The sequence below is a fragment of the Mya arenaria genome, chromosome 1 (genome assembly GCF_026914265.1).
Source record: "Mya arenaria isolate MELC-2E11 chromosome 1, ASM2691426v1".
In the NCBI taxonomy this organism is placed as follows: Eukaryota; Metazoa; Mollusca; class Bivalvia; order Myida; family Myidae; genus Mya; species Mya arenaria.
Window position 1 is genome coordinate 10742013 of NC_069122.1, and position 22297 is coordinate 10764309.

Consider the following 22297-nt stretch of genomic DNA (forward strand, 5'->3'; position numbering starts at 1 on the left):
TTGCTCCCCCTCGCAGGAGAGAAACTTAAATCAATATATCTCTGTAACCATGCATTGGATTAATATATCAATGTTACAAATATATTATCAATATATTTATTAACCTATCTGAACTTTAACTTTTGTTTTTTAAACCATTAGGTCTTAGTTAGAGGCAATCCAATTCAGAGTTATCTGACAAATCAAATGCCTCATGTATAAATGTACTTATGCCATACATATTTGCTGTAACCTTTACCACAACATATCTGAGGTGTACAAAACATTTTTTTCTGTTCAGATAGGTTCAATAATATCTAGATAACAGATGCATAGTGTTAAAATGTTTATTAAATGATGTTTTACAAAGATATAGTGGTTTAAATTCCTCTCCTGCGAGGGGAAGGAGAGTCCCACATTTTCACTATAGAAATTCCTCTGACCCTACACCAGCAACATGAAATATCAAAAATCGTAAAAAGGGCTGGTTTAGGGGCAGAGAAGTCTTTGAAATTATGTAAATTCATGCCGTTACTAACTGAGCCACTGTTTACACTGAGGTCCCCAGCTAGCTCAGTTAGCGGTAGAGAGCAGGATTTCTAGTGTCACGGGTTCAATCATCACCAGGTATATATGCATTACTGGAAAACTAATTAAATATCTAACCAAGAAATCACAAATGGAGGGGGCAAAATTTAGCTCAACTATTATTGGTAAATACCGCCAAGACACACAAGCTAGGACACAAAGACACTAACAGTAGTGGGTAATCTATTTCAAAGCTTTAAAATATGTACTGAAAGACATCAATTATAATGTTTTAGTCCGTCAAAATCTAAATAACGTGTTTTAATAGTGTTAAATAGTCCATGCATATTATGAGTGCCATGAGAGGTACTGTTTCATAAGAAACACTAACAGTTAATTGGTTGACGACAAACCTAAATAACCACTAGGATTTAGGGCCAGGGTAGGGTTAATAAGGGTTAATAAGATCAATTTCTACTTGATCCGGCAAGGTTAATAACATAGAAATAGACATTCTAAACCAGTAAAGACAAAGGGGAACATTTGGTTGAGACTTTGAGCCCGTTCTACATTTTTGTAATTATTACAAACAAAAACGATTTTAACCGGTAAAAATGATTTTATGTGGTATTTTTTTTTAGTTCTTAACTGCTTAATACCTAGTACAGTGCTTTAAAGTAGCTTTCCCTTAAAGTTGAGGTGTCTTTGCATGTCCTTGTGTGTCTTAGCGGTCCTGAGGTGGCTATTTCACAAAGATTATTTGCAATGGTTCTTTTGTAACCCTTTAATAAGTTGAGCGATGTAGGACCACTATGTCTCTTGTCTAAATTAAAGATGGGAAGAGCCTAACTTGAGCTAAAATGAGTTGGAATATTGAAAATCAGTAAAACATTAAGCATTTTACTGTTTTAATCTTTTGAAGTTTGATCATACGATTGACTTGAGCATGAACAAATTTTCATATTTACAGGCCTTATCTGTTTATCCAGATTTTTTCTTATTATCTATCGTAAAATATGTTGTTGTTTTTTAAATTTATGATAGACAATAAGAATTATTTATATTTTTCTTATTTGTCCTATAATTACATGAAAACACAAGTAGTAAGTTTCTTACAGTCAATCATGGTTTTTGCTTTACTGTAATTATGTATAATTTGTTTTTGTATTGTCTATCATAAAATATATTTATTAAAATTTATGATAGACAGTAAGAAAAATATTTCATGATAGATAATAATGAAAATAATTCCTGATAGACAGTAAGAAAAAAATTCATGATAGACAATAAGAAATATTTAATTTAAACATATGTATTAAAATTTATGATAGACAGAAAAACATTTCATGATAGACAATAATAAAAATAATTCATGATAGACCATAAGAAATATTTTTCATGATAGACAATAAGAAATATTAAAAAAAAATTCTTATTGTCTATCATAAAATATGATAATATTTATGATAGACAGTTAGAAAGATATTTCATGATAGGCAATAATAAAAACAATTCTTGATAGACAGTAAGAAATATTTTTCATGATAGACAATAAGAAATATATATTTCATGATAGACAATAAGAATATTTTTTCTTATTTATCATTTACATAAAAACATATTGTCTATCATAAAACATGGTTTTCTTAATTGTCTTTCCTAAACATATATATTTTATTTATTTTCTAATATAAAATGAATCTTTCATACTGGGATTAAACTTAACAATAAAAAAAATAGAAATGAACATTACTGTTCATTTAACTTTAACCATTGTTTATCTGCCATCATATGGGTTCAAGATAAGTTTAATGAATTTTATTATAATAATAAGGTAATAAGTGATACTGGTTATGAAAGTTTATCTTAAAAGCAGGGGAGAGTTCAGGAATAGACGTTAGAGAGGGCATACCTAAGGGGCGTACTCCGCTCCCCAAGAAAGGGCATACCTAAGGGGCGTACTCCGCTCCCCAAGAAAGGGCATACCTAAGGGGCGTACTCCGCTCCCCAAGAGAGGACATACCTAAGGGGCGTACCCCTCCCCCAAGGGTCCGCTAGACGTAAGCAATTTGTGAAGACATCAGAAAGACATACAAGTGAACATAACACATCGGTGGCCTTCAAGTAGTGGTGATATTGACTTCATGGCATATCTTGCACATGTTCAAGGATTGCGTTCTGCTACAAGACTGGAGAAAATAACTTTTTTCTCAGTTTTATGGCATGTATGCTTTTCTTGTTTTCAACAAATATCACACGGATGATGGATACATTTTCACCAGTATTGGAAATTGTTGGAAGACATGGAAACTGTTGTTTATATACGGATGAAGAAACATCAAGAGGACATAATTAAAGGAGGTTGCGCTGTTTGAATTTGTTGTTTTTATGAGTTCACATCGCCTGCACATGATGGCATTTGAAAGGTGTAGTTTATTAATTTCCACTCCTTTGAGATAGAATGCAAACTTTGAAGACTTTAGTGATGGGGCATGTGCCGGGTGTGCCATCCCCCCTCCCACGGAAGCGTTTGTGTTAACTGTTGGTCATTGCAATTGCTCATTGATCTGTGATAGACTGCAGACTGTGAGCAGAAATTATTGATTGGCAATTGAAGCCAATTCTATTTCTTTCTCACTTACACTTGTTTGATCAATGTACTTTTCTTTATATTATCAAAGAACATATTTGATGCAAAAAATAAAATATATCAATTAATTTTGTTAATATGTACCTTCAAATGTCCATAAAAGAAATGGTATATGATAGGGTTATTTTTGTATGACATACATAAATATCAATTAAAATATTTCTTTGATAGACACTAACAACTTCGTATTAAAAGGTACATATTATTGAGATGCGGACAACAGTTTCATAAACGTGATACTTTTAAGCCTAAAATCTGTTTGCTCAATAGCCTATTTCGTCAAGCTAAATAATCTGTGATAGACAACAGTTTCAACGTATTTATAAACGTTGCATTAAAATAGTTCATGATTGACTCCTAAATAAGTATGGAATATACTATAATATAGTAATATTGCCTTTCCTTTTATAACATAAAAGTAAAAAAAAAATATCACGACAAAGATGAACGACATTAATAATTCTGATGGCCTCAAGCAGGTCCGATCATAATTTAGGATAGACAACTGGGCCGACCAGAGGGAACACGCTCCTGGCGGTAGGAATTTGCCGTGGTATTTTTTCAGGTAACACCGGTGCGCACCTTGCGAATCACGGAAACAACCGAAGATAATGGTCCCCAGCTTTATATGAATTTAGCTTCGTCACGGATTTATACAAATGCTTGTTGTCTACTGCTTGCTGGCTGTGTTATAGTACTGGATGTTTTCGCTTAGCATAACCTTAACTTCTTAATTTGAATTATAAATAAACTATTCGTTCAGATTCACGCAAGCAGTTATTAGGCAGTAGTCAGCAGACATTTGTCAGTCTGTAGATAAAATCTAAAATTAACAAGTTTCTAATATATGGCAGCAATTTGGAATTAAGAAGTAGTAAAATCTCTAAATGTGCGTAACATTTGTATGAATGCACATGTAAGCAGTAATGATAGAACAAAGATTTACCATAATATCAATGTAATTTACATACAAGAATAATACATTTATATGAATATCATATATGGCAGCTATTTGTAACTAAGATGTAGTAACATCTCTAAATGTGCGTAACAATAGTATGAATGCGCATGTTAGCAGTAATGATAGAATATAAATTTACCATAATATTAATGTAATTTACATACAAGAATAATTCATTTATATGAATTGATTTTTTACTTAAATACCCTTCCATAGTTTTTTACCAACATACCTTTGAAACAGGTATGTCAAAGTTTTTGAAGAAACTAATCACCTAACCAAATTCCGGAAGTAAAAGAAAGCGGAGCTCTTTAATCCGCATAGACTGCCCTTTGTTCCATTTAAAATGGTGTGGAAAAAGAAAAGTTACCTGTCTTTGTTTTTTAAGTTTTCTTTTTAAGCAAAATATTGTCTTCCGACATAGCATATATGACGTAATTTATGAAGTTGTAAACACACACTAAAATTGCTGGCAATAATACTTCAAGCTTTGAGACCATATTTTTATTTTATTTGACTTAGTCATCATTAGTTATTACGTACTGTGGCATGTGATCATTTCTAAACGACATTTGCAGCAAAATAACAGCTAGTATAAACAAATGATAATTACAGAATATATTGAGTAAATTTAAAAGTTGTGTAGTGGTGAAAAATCTTTATATAATTATGTATATAAGTGTAACTGTGTTCGGTATAATAAAATAAATATTGCATGGCTTCCAGTGTGACAATGCATATTGTCAACATTTGGGTAAATACTGTTACATAATTTCCCTCATGTTGACAATATGTACTGTCACACTCGAAGCCATGCAATATTTATATACCGCGCATGTGATCATTTTAATGACTACCCTCGCATGCAGTCCCAAAATAGATTTCTTGCTTTCTCAAGCGTCTAAGCGCAATCGACAAAAAATGTCAGTATACTCTAAGCGTTTCGCAGACGGTACCGATGTTGACAATATTTATTATTCGAAATACATGGAATCCGTCATTTTTGTTTATGACTTAACTTTTAAGAAACTTCGGGTATGATTAACAGTAGGGTATCGCTACCGACAAATAAAACAACGCCATGGTATTGCTCACCTGATCCTAACTTGTGATCACCGTAAACAATGTTAAAAAGATTCAACATCACATTTACTTCACGATTAAAATAATAAATGTATGTAAACAAGCTGGTAGTCATGGTGATAATGCATTGAACATGCTGGACCTTAAAAAAAAAGAACGCACGTATTTTAACAACATCCTGTATGTACGCATATGAGGGTAAAAACTGATTATTAAATATAAGCAAAATCGTGTCCGGTAGGGTTTATTATTCCTATTACAAATGCACAATCATGCTTCAGTGTGTGAGTGTGGTTAATATATCAATCATGTCATCTGGATATAGGTGATTACATTGTGGACCTCAATTTGTATGTAAGCAAGGTCACTTGAAACACGATCTCAGCCATTGACAATTTCCAATTACCACAGGTGTAACCTTTATCTATCGCATGTCCAAGGTCACTGTCCAAAGTATTGTCATTTAAAGCGGAAGCACACTGAATTTAATGATAAAAAGCAAATGATTAGATTATAGTTAAATTATTAAAAGCCTTTATATGTTTTTTAATTAATAGTTTCGTGGCCACAAAATCCTTAGTCGGAAAAGCGCCAAAATATCGCTGTTTTTAATCTGTACACAACCCATATGCTTACTTTGTTTTGACTTTTATAGTCAAATGAGCTACACAGAAGACTATAAGTATCTTCCATGGCCGAGAGTGTAAGATAGGTTAATTCCGACCCGAGCGTAGGGTGTTTAGCGGAAACGAGGTTTACCGAGTTTCCGCAAAACATCCTGCGCGAGGATCGGGATGAACCTATCTTACACGAGCGGCTATGGTAGATGCTTTTTCTCCCACCTCAAGAAAACAAAATGAAGTAAAAGTGTATTTTTTGCTGGAATACTTTTGTGCTTAGTGAAAATAATTGCGTATGGATATGCGATAATTCGTGGTTGTCATGGATATGCTCGCAGTGATTCGGGTTATGTTAATAGTCAAATCGGTCTTTAAATAGTTCTAAGGAGACTGAAGCATTATTTCTTGAAAGGTGCGTGAAAACTGTTTTATGGTGACATTTAAAGCGAGAAATAATTAATTAGCGTGCTAAATATTGCCACAAGATTAGATTTCCATGATGTTTCACACGACAGTCTTCAACAAGGGATCGAGTTAATTACAATATAGTGACCATTAAAAAGGAGTTCCATACGAGCATTTTATCTTCGCATGTGGGCAAGACAAGAAATTCTAGCATGGTTAAATTATAGGATCTACTTATCTGAGGTGGGAGAAAAGGCAACCAACATATGTTTGTAAATCAAACTTGAGTATGCCCCTTTATTATAAATTGTGTATTGGTGTAATGACAAGACCTAATTTGACTTTTTGACGGGTTATGTCAAAGCGTAGTTTGTTGATTACAAAACTATTAATTCTCAATACCAGTATGCAGAAAAAAAAACTGTTTATTATAAAAAGACATTCGCTTTATATATGATCATGCCCGATGGATAAAGCTTGGAGTTGCCATACTCTACAGGGCGAACCTTGATTTGTTTGCGTGCATTTGGACGTACACGTTCTTATAATCTCATAATCTTATAAATGACACTCGTATTTAAAACCAACACATACACATGTATAACAAACATTAGTTTTGAATGATAAACCTACTACTTACTACAAAATGCATTAATGGAAAATATTAATACTGACCACAAAATTGTAACCGTGTATTTAATAGCTGAACGTGCACATCTATTAATGACTTGTGGGTTCTAAAGGATTTACAGTGAGTTTCTATAATTTCATAAGGTAGAAATACCGCGGTTTCTCCACCTCTCTCTCATATTAAACTCGGTATCCTTCATAAGAACCATTGTTTACTTTAAATTAAAACAATTGTATTAAATGTTGTTCATCTTATTTGGGAGTAAAAGTGCATCTTTAACATATAGCCAAAGTCATAGTCACATTTTTATTGTCAACTATTATAGACTACGCACTTCCTTTATGAACCCTGGACAATACCTTCATTTAATTCCTCCAAACATAATCGGCTGGTAAAATGGTAATTTATTCGTACGATCAATGTTCGAGTGGCAAAGAGTTGTGCTAATTAAAATAAAGGTCCAAGTAAATAGTATCTTGTACAGAATGCATTATGTGATGGACAATTTTTAAAAACTTTCTCTGTTATACAACAGTGATAGAATAAAGACTCGGGCAATAATGATGTTGACCTTGACATCCAATCTGTGCGAGATACTTTGTATCATCATGAAATCAAAATGATCTCAAACCAGGACCTGTCCTCATTTAAAAGTTAATTCGCCTTTCAATCGATTTTATGGAATTTAGGCGCTAACATATTTTTGTGAAACTACCCCTGGAATTTCAAATATGACACCGCTTTATATTTACACCCCAACTTCCATTCCTTAAATGAACTGCCTTTCGGCAATTGTGAATATTTTCCGATGAATGCATGATGTACAAATGAACATGTCAATAAAATAGTGTTATTGCTTGTAATGTTTCAGTAGGCCACAAAAAATAAAATCAAAATGTTAGAAAATGATAATTTGAGATATGTTAAATGTATTGTTCTCATTATCGATTCAACTTTACGTTTAAAAGTGATTCAAATAAGCTGTGTGAAGTTAGTTAAACAAACGACATTGGACATTCAAATTCGAATGTTGTGCTGGCACGACATTGGACATTGGACATTCATAATCGAATGTTGTGCTGGTACGACATTGGACATTGGACAATCACAAGTGAAAGTCGTGCTGGCACGACATTGGACATTCAAAAATGAATGTCGTGCCAGTACGACTTTGAACATTGGACATTCAAAATCGAATGTTGTGCTGGCACGACATGGGACATTGGACATTCAAAATCGAATGTTGTGCTGGCACGACATTTGACATAGGACTTTCAAAATCGAATGTTGTGCCGGAACGACACTTGACATTGGACATTCAAAATTGAAAGTCGTGCTGGCATTGGACATTTGAAATTGGGATTTCAAAAAAGAATGTCGTGCTAGCACGACATTGGACATTGGACATTCAAAATAGAATGTTGTGCTGGCATGACATTGGACATTCAAAAACGAATGTTATGCTGGCACGACAATGGACATTGGATATTCAAAATTGAAAGTCGTGCTGGAACGACATTGGACATTAGTCATTCAAAAAAACGAATGTCGTGCAAGCACGACATTGGACATTGGACATTGGAATTTCAAAAATGAATGTCGTGCCAGCACGACATTGGACATTGGACAGTGGGATTTGAAAAATGAATGTCATGCTAGCACGACATTGGACATTGGACATTCAAAATCGAATGTTGTGCTGGCACGACATTTGACGTTCAAAATCGATTGTTGTGCTGGCACGATATTTGACATTGGAAATTCAAAATCAAAACGGTTTGAAATCATCCGCTGGACACTCATTCATTTTCTGAGGTTTACTTAGATCTGTTCACAAAATGGCCTATTCCTTTTTAATATCAGTTTTTTTTTGTTGGTCACCAAAAGTATGCAAACCTTGTATAAGTTTCTTTTCAAACAAAAGTCTTTGATGATTATAAAAGTAATAAAATGTGAAATGAAAGAGCTAGTTAAAGCGTTATTGTTTCTGCGGATTATATTGAGCAATAAAAATATAACACCTTTACTGAAAATATTCCGCTCTCAACAGGGTGTCCACCTTTGATGGATTAAAACTATCCAATTGAAATAAGACGTATGCTGTTTATCAACAATTTATGCAATCAACACAATTTATGAGTAAAAGAAAAAAACAAAAAACACAATCGATTGCAAAATTGCGTCCCACCAAACAATAATTCATATTGAGGTTATACAATAACAATTGTAAAGGATCATTATGTAGCGATATATCTACTGCCCTTATGTATACAATGACTATAATTATGTTCAATTTGGATTTCAATTTATTGGTGCTAACATCTGCAACATTTCATAAATATCGCGCTCAATAATTGTTCAAATTTAAAACATACATTTAAATTGGGCAACAGTACTGGTCCCACATTATTACATCATGGACGCGTGATCTGCAAAAATCAATCTTAAAGGATCATTCGAAGTCTCTCTCTCTATCATAAGTCCAAACTTAATATTTATTAACTAGACAACTAACCAGCACGACATATTTTGAATGCCAAATGTCGTGCCATTTCGATTTTGAATGTCCAATGTCGTGCTAGCACGACATTCATTTTTGAATGTCCATTGTCCAATGTCGTGCCAGCACGACTTTCACTTTTGACTGTCCAATGTCCAATGTCGTGCCAGCACGACTTTCACTTTTGAATGTCCAATGCCGAATGTCGTGCCAGCACAACATTCGATTTTGAATGTCCATTGTCCAATGTCGTGCTGGCACGACATTCTTTTTTGAATGTCCAATGTCCAATGTTGTGCCAGCACGACGTTCACTTTTGAATGTCCAATGTCCCGCCAGCACAATATTCGATTTTGAATGTCCAATGTCGTGCTAGCACAATATTAGATTTTGACTGTCCAATGTCCAATGTCGTGCCAGCACGACTTTCACTTTTGAATGTCCAATGCCCAATGTCGTGCCAGCACAACATTCATTTTTGAATGTCCAATGTCTTGCCAGCACGACTTTCACTTTTGACTGTCCAATGTCGTGCCAGCACGACTTTCTCTTTTGAATGTCCAATTCCCAATGTCGTGCCAGCACAACAGTTGATTTTGAATGTCCAATGTCTAATGTCGTGCCAGCACGACATTCATTTTTGAATGTCCAATGTCCAATGTTGTGCCAGCACGACTTTCACTTTTGAATGTCCAATGTCCAATGTCGTGCCAGCACAACATTCGATTTTGAATGTCCAATGTCGTGCCAGCACAATATTAGATTTTGAATGTCCAATTTCCAATGTCGTGCCAGCACGACTTTCACTTATGAATGTCCAATGACCAATGTCGTGCTGGCACAACATTCGATATTGAATGTCCAATGTCTAATGTCGTGCCAGCAAAACATTCGATTTTGAATATCCAATGTCGTATGTTTAGCTAACTACATAATGTCATATGTTTAGCTAACTACATACAGATATTCAAATACCATTTATTCCCGCGTAATTGTGACGTTATATGCTAAACTATTTCCGGCTAAGGACGGCTTGTTTTATTTATAGAATGAGTGAGAAATATATATTGTAACGTTATCTAACATGGAATGAGGTATTTTTTAACAATTATTGAAAGAAATAATGAGCTCTTTGTGTATATATGAATTGCGAGATTGATGTCATTATCGGGGATATGAACGCAGTGGGCCGGGTTAAATTACGCTTGTAGTCCTTCGGACTCCACACTCATTTTCCACTCCAACTGCGTTCATTCCCCGATAATGACGTAATTCCCGCAATTCATTCCTGAAATAATACTGGCAACCGTCAATCACTTTCGGCCGTATATATGATTTTACTACCTCAATATCAGTATACATATTTCCCCCAAATAGCAACGTTAACATTTTACGGTGCTCGTCTACGAACTAAAACCCATACGGCTGTTCATAAGTAAACGATTCATTGATATTAGTGTCAACGGTATTTGTGTGCTGTCTTGTATTATTTTGGCATTGGTCTGCCTAAGTTGTTCTGTCTTATGTTCGTCATAAAAACATCTTATTTGCCATCAAATAAAAACGTAGTCATTTGTGTTTTTCAAATATACCCCCTATTACTTTTGTCCATTCAACGTGGATATGGATAATTCTTCCTTTCTATCTCTAAAAGTTCACACAAACAAAATAAATACTGCAGGAATGATCAGAAATCATTGGTTATTGCTTGTACCATCAACTATCAATTTCGTTTGTGATAAATTAAAACAATAGCTGGTGTAAAAGTTGTCTATAGAAAAAAAAACATTATTGTTAGCGCATTCATGCCCAACCCGTCCAAGACACATGTACAGGTATGACGCTTCCATATGGAATCAGTGCATCATAAATGTATATACTGTGCTATCTAATCTAACAGGTTCATCGTGCATTTACGTGCACCAGTTAAAAAATAATTCATCAGTCATATGCTGATGAGGGTACCGATGAAAAATGGACCAAATAGACACCGAAGATGACCATTTATTGTTCCATGGGTAAAGTACAAACATCGAACATTTATTTGCGGTTGCACCGATCAATAGAGGGCGCATCGATCATTCAATACTTATTAACCCTATCACACAGCAAGCATCAAATTGTTAAACACCTACCTGGAGTGCGCATATGATGGTAACGTGTATAGGTGGAGAGTCGTTAATGCCGTATATTAGCAGTTTGTCTTTATAGTTCTCGATGTAAACTTGCGTCTCTTCAGTTTCAACTTCACCGTTCGCGTCATCATCGTCCTTCTTCCGGAAGTGGGTAAGCATGACATCACCGTTAACTTCTCCCTGGCTACCAATCGTTCCGTTCTCCGTTGACATGGTTTCAGTTCGACGTATGGCTACGTTTAAACTTTAAGCTGACGTCACAGTCAAGTATAAATTATGATATCGAAAGTATCCAAATAAGCTTTTTCTTTATCACCTTTGTTCTACAACTGTTTCATTAGTATTTAAATCACAATATTTTTTTTCGTTCGACTCGATTTAAGATGAACTACATATTAACGAAAAAGATCTCCTTAAATGAGTAGATTATTTACTCTTCTGAGCTAACACATGATATACGTTCTAAATCATATAAATGTTAAACGAAATAATGAATGCAAACCTTCACTTAAACTTTGCAGATTTTTAAGCCTGAACATGTTCGCACATACTACATTATGACGGCTATTCACGTTTATACGATATGTAAACATTGTGGTACGTTAAGATAGCTCGACATTACTTTTTACTTGCATATACATACGTTTGTTTTAAAATGGCATACATAGCATGAGTAAGCTGTCTTGAGGCATGTTCGCTTGGCCTCTTACGAGGTAAACCACTACCTGTTTTAAACAGTAAATGTTTTCAAGTGTTATTTATATTTTACAACAGCAATTGTATAAAATATTTTATTTCTTTGATTTGGTTAAAGTAAGCCGAAATGTTTACTGATTGGTCAATATTTATCTAATAATTACTGTAGACCAATCAAATTGCTTAAATTTGCTAAGTAGCCAAACGATAACGTGTGGATAACCTTTCCAGTTTTATACAATTGGCTACTGCTCTCTTCACATTTCTTCAAGAATTAATATGAATGATAAATATAGAATTGCATTATCCAGACTACGATTGTGTTCACACTTTCTGGAAATCGAGGTTGGAAATACTACTAATATAACACGTATAAATTGTAAATGCAAAATGTTAAACTAGATGATAGAATCTGAATACCACTTTTTACCATGCTGTCCTTCATACTCCGACATACGTTTACAATATAATCTTTCAAGATCATGAAATGCACTGTATAAATTTGTCAAGATAATGTCATCAAATAAAAATATCACTTAAAGAGGTTTGACTAAATGCATATACACTTCTATGTTAAGGCGTTCATTGATGCAGTTGTTTGTTAGTTTAATACCTTCAAGTATATTGTTATATTAGGGCATATAAAATTGGAGTGTGCACCTCACTTAGTATGGGTAATGTTACTTCTGCATGGCCAAATCCTTTTGTTTTGCCGATATTGCCAATACAACTTGAACACTTCATGAACTAAGGAAAAACCCAACAAAACATACCTTTCGTTGCACTGTGTTGTGGACACTAAGGCAATTATTAGAAATCAAGTTACTGTTTGAAAACAATAAGATGGGGTAATAGGCTCAAACGTTACATTTAAACTGCATATACATGTAGCGATGTTAACTGGACATGAAACACACCTTAAGAAAATCCGAGAAACGGGCTTGGTCGGATTTTACAAACTGAGATATGTTCTGTATAAAACTACTCCGCCTGTAAGAATTTAGAGCGTTATGGGGTCGTTTAAGCAACTCTGATTCATTTGGTCATTTAAATGTCTCTATTACATGCCATTCGTACACCACTATTTGTCCCTACCATGCAGAGTTCAGTGTCGTTAATTGAGGCGATTGAGTTCCTTTAAAGGTCGTTAAAAGTAGCTTAAAGAGTCTTCATCAGGCATATATTCTCAGTTTGTAATAAGATGGAATTAATGGAACGAGTGTAAGATGATGCGCATAAAAACTTGTTTAATTCCCCAGTAAACTCGTGTTGCAATAAACTCGTATATCACTGACCTTTCCAAGACAGTAATTCCATCATAAGGGTGACAGGCCGAAAACTGTCCATTTTCCCTAATGGCTGAGCAAACTTCAGTCACATTTTCATTGGGCATTGAGTACTTACAACTTAAAAATATGAAATTTATAAAACGAAATAACAATTTATTATTATTTATTAAACATAAAAAGGGTTTTAAGGTTATTTTCTTTCAATAAGTGCATAGTTTTACACAATACAAGAAAACAAGTTTGTCAACACACAGTTATTCCATCATTTATTGATAAAGCAATTTTGATAATTGAGCAGTCTGAATATTATGTCATTGAAAATAGAATACCGTTTAAGCTGGTGTTAGAGTCTCAATCTCAGACTCCACTCATTTTACCACATAAAGCATAATATGATTCAAAATATTGCATGGTTTTATATTTTTTGAAAATATACGAGTTTAATGGAATGTGTTGCAAAACAAATCAAAGAAAAAATATTCAAGAGCTAAAATATACTTATTTAATTGTTAAAAAATAATAAATTTAACTTAGAGACTCATTTGGCTTTTTTGTCCATTGGAATCTTGACCGAAGAATTTAATCAACATATTCTATGATAGAATGCACTATTAAAAGGTGTAAACACATTTGAATAACGTTTGATGTTTTATGGTAAAATGAGTTGAGAATGAGATTAGCGATATAGCGTGAAGGGAATATTCGAAAGTACTTAATATAGCGAAACAAATACTTTAAAATGACAGACAAAACAACGATATGCTTATAGAAATCTCATCAAATGGAAAGTGAACACAGGATTATAACGGACTTGTTTTAGCTTAAAAGTCGCCATCGACTTCAATAAAAATTTATTGCAACAATAGAACATTTGATCGGAATTGGAATGTTTGATGTTTAAGCAATAAAGCTTTTTAAAACCCACTTTTTATAAAATACATCCGCATTGAAACAAACTGCTTGTTTAATACTGAAATACGAATCTAATGGAATACGTATGTATACAGTTTGCTACTCCTACAAGTTCATTTGCGAGCAAGTTGTTTACAGTGCGCGATTGGACGTTGCTTCAAACCGTTTCCTAGTTAAAACAATAGTTTAACATGATTAAAACTGCAGATGAATGTTTAAATGTGAAAACACATATGCAAGTAAACGGTAGTTTTAAAATATCATTAAAATAGAGATATTTTATTGGAGAAATACATAGAAAACAATTTTTAGAATTTGAATTTATTTCAAACAGCTAATCCATGTTTGTATTATAAAATGGATATCGACAGTGACTGTTTCATTAATATGAGTTCCTCTGACACATTTGTGAATGACACAAGGTGTGTAATAATCACACTTGCTTCACTCGCACCAAATGTTCAGTCGGTGGTGTTTATATCGATATGTGGTGTTATAGGTTTGTTTGGAAATATTGCAATTGTGTTTTTTTACAGTCGAAGGCTGAATGTGGTAATAAATGTGTACATTTTCTATCTCGCCATCGTGGACCTACTAGCAACAGTCATAACAATTACTAACAACATTATTGAAATGGTACTTAAATGGTATTCAAGAATAAATTTCATTTGTCAAACCTCGACATTCCTGGAATATTTATTGCTTGGCATTCCATATGCAGTTGTACTTGTAGTTGCAGTCGACAGATACCGACGGATTTGTTACCCACTAGGATGGCAGTTTGATCGTCGGCGAGCAGTTTTAGCCTGCGGGTTTGCTACTTTTTGGGCATTTGTTAATGCCCTTCCAACACTTTTCCTTTTCAAATGGAGAAAGGTTGAGCTGAAAAAAAGCTACAGGCTACTTTGCCAAATTGCTGTTGGTGGGGACAAAGGACGGTATGCGGCAATATTTGGTATATTCATTATTACGAAGACAGCTGTAAGAATGCTTCTTTATGCTATTCTGTATGGACGTATCATACACTCAATTCGAAAGCATTTACATTTTAGAGCTACATCAGCATGCCACCAAGGACATAGTTCTGCAAAAAAGATCGACGATGGTTTAACAAAAGACAAGACAAGAACATTTTCCCCTCGCCAAAGTCAATGCTCTGAACATTCAACAGTTGAAATTATACGCGGAGAAACCGATCTTACCGATATAATTTCGACACTGAATAGAAAACAAGTTGAAACAGACTTGACATTCCCATTTCCAAACAGTTTAGCTATGCCTATTGAACAAGTAGATGCAGATGGTCAACTTCAAAGGATTTCTTCATTAATCACTGAAGCGTACAGTCTTCAAAGTCTCTCTAAATCTTACACTACACTGAGACCAAAACAACAAAGGAAATTAGATTGCATACGGGTGTTTGATATCAAGGCGACAAAGATCATGATTGTTCTAACTCTAGTGATGGCATTCAGTGTGATTCCCTACCATGGACATCAGATAGTCCGAGCCCTGTATGGTGACTATACTGAAGAAGATGTAGGGTCGGCATATGGATGGTATCGAATTATTTGGTATTCACCTTATATTAACATACCGGCGAACTTCTTCATTTATTGTTATTTTCACGCAGACTTTCGACGATGGATTGCAACTACACTAAAATGTTCGTAGTGGGTTTTAAATAGTGAACTACACGTTGGCATATTAATAGTACGCTGAAGTTTAATCACTATAAGAAGTTTTAATTATGTTACCATTTTAAGACGGTCCAAGTCATTCGTTGGTCTGTTATTGTTTAATTATTCTTGTTACAATTAGGCAAAACCTGTACGGCTAAACTTTTTAAATCGTATTCATTAAAATAAGGACAAGATATGAGACCCGAAATGTAATTTAAAAAAAGAAGATATATATATAGGCTTGTACAATTGTATGTTTCTCGTGAGGCGGCGGTTATGAATCTATCCCAAGTAAACAACTTCTGTGTATTGATCTTTATCTTAATCGTCTTGTGGTGCTGATCAGATCTCCCATCTGAGTGTCCAGCTGTGAAGTTATATAGAGGTTTCATTATAGAAAAGGACAATACATCTTGTCTTTTAGTTGTTGTTGTTGTTGTTATTGATGTTGTTTTCAAATGAGAATAATATTATTTAATACAATGCCTTTGAATAAAAATAAGATTGATGTTATATATATATATAACAGCCCATTGATTAGATTTAACCAAGGTGCTTCACAATTTGGATATAACAATGGTGACATTGCTTTTAAAATGATGATATTTAAATATATATATGGTATATAACTATTTAAATACTTATCACTTTTATTGGTTTATTATTTATTTCCAATCGGTTTAATTAATAATTAAATTTGCTAGGTATATGGTTTATATATATTAGTGAAACAAAGAGATTTTCTAATAGAAAAGTGTCAAGCCTAACTGACCCTGAGCCAATTACCAAATACACAGGAAATGGCCCCTACTGTGACACCAGTGCAATAAACGGGAGATCCACAGCAGGTGGTTTTCATGCCAAACATTCCTTAAACTAGGCCTTTAAACAAATTGTAAGTCCTTGTCCTAATTACGTTTGACTTTCACATATGATTATATTATTTTGCCGATTAAAGAATGGGAATGGTTTATTTGTGCGTTTTTGTTCTTAAGTTATAACTGCTTTCTACCCACGATTAGTCAATACTGTTCTAAACTAGAATTGTGTCCATAGGACATGGATGCCTCCCACAGTATTTCCAACCACAAAGAATTTCCATAGTTTTGTAGTTGGTTACTTACATGTGTTAATATAACTGTCACTAAGATCAAAAAGCAAGGATCATATTTCGAAATTACCATTTATTGCTAGTTAAAAGGGCCATAACTCTCTCCTAACTGTGTACAGCTGCAAACAAACCCCAGATGCACAGCAAAGAACGTTACTCTAAGGTTTCATGACTGTTTGTCATATAGTTTATTAGTTTTAAATGACGCAGTTTCGAGAATGCTTATTTTTGATAATTGAAGGGCCATAACTCTTCCCTGAATATGTGCAGCTGTAAACGAAACCCAGGTGCACATCTTCATCATCTCAAAAACATTCTCGTAAGGTTTCAAGACTCTCAGTCGAATTGTTTATTGGTTTTGAATTACAGAAGTTCACATATTTAGTGCGTATGAACTGGCAGACGGACGGACGCACGGACTGACAAGGCATCACAAGTGTTATAACTCTACCACTCTGGGTTTTTCACTGTAACAGCTATAGTAACATGTATTGGAAATAGATAGTTTAACATAGGGGAAGTAATCCTTTTTGAAATATATACTATGCACGTATCGATTCATTACCGTGACACAACTCATGCTTTTTTGTTCCCGCTATACGTTAAGTAGTTTTGGCCGTTGACCTGTAACTAATAAAAAGAATCCGTTGACTTGACTTGACTTAATTAACGACGGTATCCAATGTACAATATTTATATTTTCGATGCCTTGTGACGCCGTGTTATTTTGGTATTATTTCAAAGAGTTTGATGAGAAATGAAGAATGAGATAAAAAACAATACGAACAAATATATTGGACATTTGACATTGGAATAATGCAGAACATGTCAATTTACATCCGATGTAAGTTGAAATGAGGAAAATAACAACAACTACAAAATCATATTTTAAGTATATCCTGTTCAAACTATTCTGAAACTATATGGATCATCAGGTATCAACATTTATCATACGCTCCAATGGTTCATTACAATGACACGCTTACTCGTACTTTGGATAAAAAAGGTTTACTATGCGAGCTCGGTGTCTGTATGCTCTTTGAAAATCAAAGACTGTGTTTATCTATAACAACTTTTTCACTGAAATGTATCATTGAATTAGTGTGAATGGACTCAACGTTTTTGTGCCAAGTCTTAAGTATGACTATACATGTGATCATTATATTGAAAAGCCATATTAAAGAAAATGTTCCTGATTAGTTAGTGAGATATGTTTGTGTTATACACGTTAAAATAATAAATATACTTTGTTTTGAATTGGTTTTTAATTGTCTAAAACAAATGTGAATATATTCTTTTTTATGATAAAGTTGTCTTGTTGTTTTTGTTCGTTTCTTATTATTGCTGCGTCGATTGTACAGATGCTGAGACGCTTTATATTTTCTATATATTCTTAATCTGATTTGTCTTAAACCCTTGTAATGACGATATAAAATATAAATTCAGTGTTTTCTTTCGCATACATTTTGCTATTCTCTTCATTTACTTCCACTTGGTTTCTAGTTGCTGTAATTAGCAGCTGTAATTCTTATTGATGTCAATGTTAAAAATATATTCATTCGTTAAATTCTCCGTTTCATACTTTGTTTGCAGTTATTGATAAATAAGTTTACAATAAAACATAATTTCACCCTGGTTATTTTAAATGGATGTCGGCCCCCAACGAGGTGGGTCTGGGTTCCCTTACCATTATGTTAATAAAGTTTAACGACTTAATTCTCGAAGGGGGGGAATTCGGGTCGTTACAAGTTTGCGCAATGACAGTCGAAAAGAGAACCAATGAATACAAAAGAATTACGACTTTCTTATATATTTTATGCAAAAAACAACAATTCGAGGGAGATACAGGTGAAAGAAAATCATTTGGCTAATGTTCAAATCGAGTCTGAGTGAACACTTGTGCAATTATCAGTCATATTTTAAGTCAAATTAAAACAAAATTATTGTGTTTAAAACAAATAAAATATGTTTCCAAAAATTATGGATTTGCAAACTGAATCCTGATGCTGTTCTGTATAGAATTTCTTTGCCCGTAGGGTATTGAATGTGTTTAAACCCTATTAATAATGTTGAGCGTTAACGGGGTTTTTCATGCACCTCTGTTTCATTGTATTCTTCTAGTAGACTAATAATTGCCATTCGTACACCACTAGTTGCTCCTATAATGCGTAACTCAGTGTCGTGCATTCAGGTAAATGAAATCCCTTCAGATCGTTAAATTTGGTTTAAAGCGTCTTGAACAGGCTTATATAAACTTAAATTTTATAAAAGTTAAGGATTGATGAGAAAAGCGTGTAGACTATTTGAATACCCCCAGTAAACTCCTTTTCCAGTGTCTCATTGTCTCATTGACCATTCCAAAGCAGTAATTCATAAATGTATTTTGATGTTTTTGTGGTCTGATTGTGATGTTTGCATTTGTGTATGTGCTCTTTATACGTTTGTGTCTCTTGTGCAGTGTTGTTTGGGCCCTTATTTTGTGCCTCTTAAGCCATACAACATTAATGTTTCGGTTCTCGGATTTTTTCCAAAAAAAAATGGAGCGAGCGAGCGAAAATGAAATAAAATACAATTTTGTCAGTTTTCATTAAACCTGAAGCGAGCGAAAAGTATTTTTCTACTTATTATCGATATAAATATGACAGATTGTTCAATTTGATTGCCCTTAAACCCATTTAAAAGCAATCTTGAACTGAACCTCTAATGGACATTGAGAAGATGTCGGAATACATACTATTTATCATCCGTGTTTAGTACAAACATTATATGGATAAATCAAATTTCTAATAAAATTAAAACCTATTTTATTATGCTGCTTTAAGTAAAAAGTTTGAAAGGACTTATATAAATCTACCTTAATTACTTTAACATCATTTGCAACTGTATTTAGACACACTTATGATTGATTTTGAATTTGTAAAAAATGATTTTTTACACAGGCATCATCAAACATCAGACTCTATATACATTTAAATTTCTAGAATAAGTTTTGTTTTTAATCACAGGAAATGCAATGGCATGTGCCTATCAAAACAAAAAGAACATTGGTATGTTCAGAGTACTTTTATGGTCATTTAGATTTTAGATGTTTTTATGCACCAGCCAATTGTATAAGTCCGGAAAAGTGGGGACTTTGACTTCCGGTCCATCCAATCCAGTGTAGAATACCTGACCTGCAGGTACAAACTGTTAGTAAAATCCCTGCAAAATGTCCCCCCCCCGGGATACCTAGGTAATGCTATTTTCAGTGTGAAAACAAAACCGCTGCATTCACTTGGCACTGCGGGGCCACCTGAAAGGTAAAAACACGGCCCATTGCCACCGCTGTCCCTGGTATATCCGGGGGGGGGGGGCATTGGTTACAATTTGACTGGTGCATTATAATCCCGGATTATGCTGCAAATGAAAAATTCAAGGTGATAAACTAAGGCTTACCTATGTTTTGGTCAATCCAGAGCAGTGTTTATATCGCTATTGATAAAACGATATTTGTTCAAAACTATTGTTTTGTCAGAATTTGGTCAAGATGAGCTTGATTAAACAATGACTCATGTTCCTGTTAAGTTCAGCAGTCATCTGCAGCATCGTCTCAACAAGGTAAATTTTGGTCACTCGTATTATGTGACTTGAATGAAATCATACTTAGTTGATCATTCCGATTTCCATCCAAATCGAGTCTCTAACAACGCAATATAATAGCTACCAGTCTCAGATACACATGCTTTATTGCATACTTATTGCTATAGTTAATGATTCTTTAGTCCAGGAGACGATGACCAATCACTTCAAGAATGCTCAAAACTTATTTATTGTCAAAAACTGATTTAATTTCCAAAATTCGAGCCACATTGTTTATACCAGAAGCCGCCATTTTGATTGAATTGATTGAAACCTATGCTAAACCGATCGATATACACCACGCATCGGTAACTTCCATTTACAAAAACACGTAAGCTAGCGTAGAAAACTATAATTGATTATTTTTCAGTCGTTTAAAAATATTACTTGAAAAAATCTAGTTGGCGATCAAAATGAAGGTGCGGGCGCACACAATTTTTTTATTTTTTTTTTTGACATTTTCAAAAAATAGGAGCGGTAAATAAGCGGAACGAAACATCAATTTGGTGTAGCCTGAACAGGGTTTTATCGATTTTTTTCGAATTCTGGTGACTGTAGGTTTAACTATGCTATTGTTAACAGAAAACCGTTAAAGTGTGCTAAGGAGGAAAACTAGTAACACTGAATTTACCATTTCCGACCATAGACATTCGATAATAATTGACTTCTGCCAAGATTTCTATGGCTGGGCACATGCCGTGAAGCTGCCGAGCAATATGATCTTGGTTTTTATATTACTCGGCCGTAAGGTGTCCGTGAGAGCAGGCAACACAATTCATTGCGTTCGAAGCATTTTGTACAGCTATTTGTTTCACGAGCACGTTTCCACGTCTCTGCCATCCCATATTGATGCCGATGTTCTGAGCGTCTTGTACCGTTTGTCCCCCGTCAATGTCCCAAGCGCCTCTGAACCTTGATGACGGGAATATCTGAGCGATAGCTAAACGAAACGCAATGCCTCGTAAACCAAGCACAGCTTCTCTGTCCTTAGGTGGTCGCTTGACACAGATCGCAATGCTCCGTGGGTTAAAACAGCCCGTGCCACAGCTATATCGTATCAAAAGCTAGTTTGTCTGTTCGCTCGTACAATACTAAAACGATTATTGCATAGCAAGCTGACAAACTCTTCCGTAACTGGATGCTGGGTCCCTTATATACTGATTGTTAAATTCCATTTTTTTCTATCTAACTAATTTACATATACTTATACATGGTACTTACATCAATTATGATTGCTACAACTAACAAATATACACGGACTATGCTACCTGCATTCTATACGACACTAATATCAGTCATGAATAAAACATAAAACACATGATATCGATGATTACTAATCCCACTAAATAATTTACAGCAACATTTCTATACTGTTCACAATTAGAAACTTAAAATGACACGAAACGAATCAACCTTGAAACAAAGCTAAAACTAGCTTCATCTTTTGTAAACATTACTTCGACTTGGGTGTTATATATACACTAGCGAATAACAACT

General features: G+C 34.2%; 1 protein-coding gene across 2 annotated transcripts in view; it reads right to left on the minus strand.

Moving 5' to 3' along the window:
- Positions 1-12094, minus strand: part of LOC128218093 (solute carrier family 23 member 1-like) — a 30951-nt gene extending 18857 nt beyond the window's left edge. Inside the window, exon 1 of one of the 2 annotated variants that reach the window (XM_052925748.1) lies at positions 11493-12094. In XM_052925748.1, the coding sequence (XP_052781708.1) occupies positions 11493-11705 (213 nt within the window). In that variant the 5' untranslated portion in view covers positions 11706-12094. The remainder of the gene's footprint in view (positions 1-11492) is intronic. The other variant, XM_052925668.1, reaches the window with a different exon arrangement.
- Between the last annotated feature and the right edge of the window lie 10203 nt (positions 12095-22297).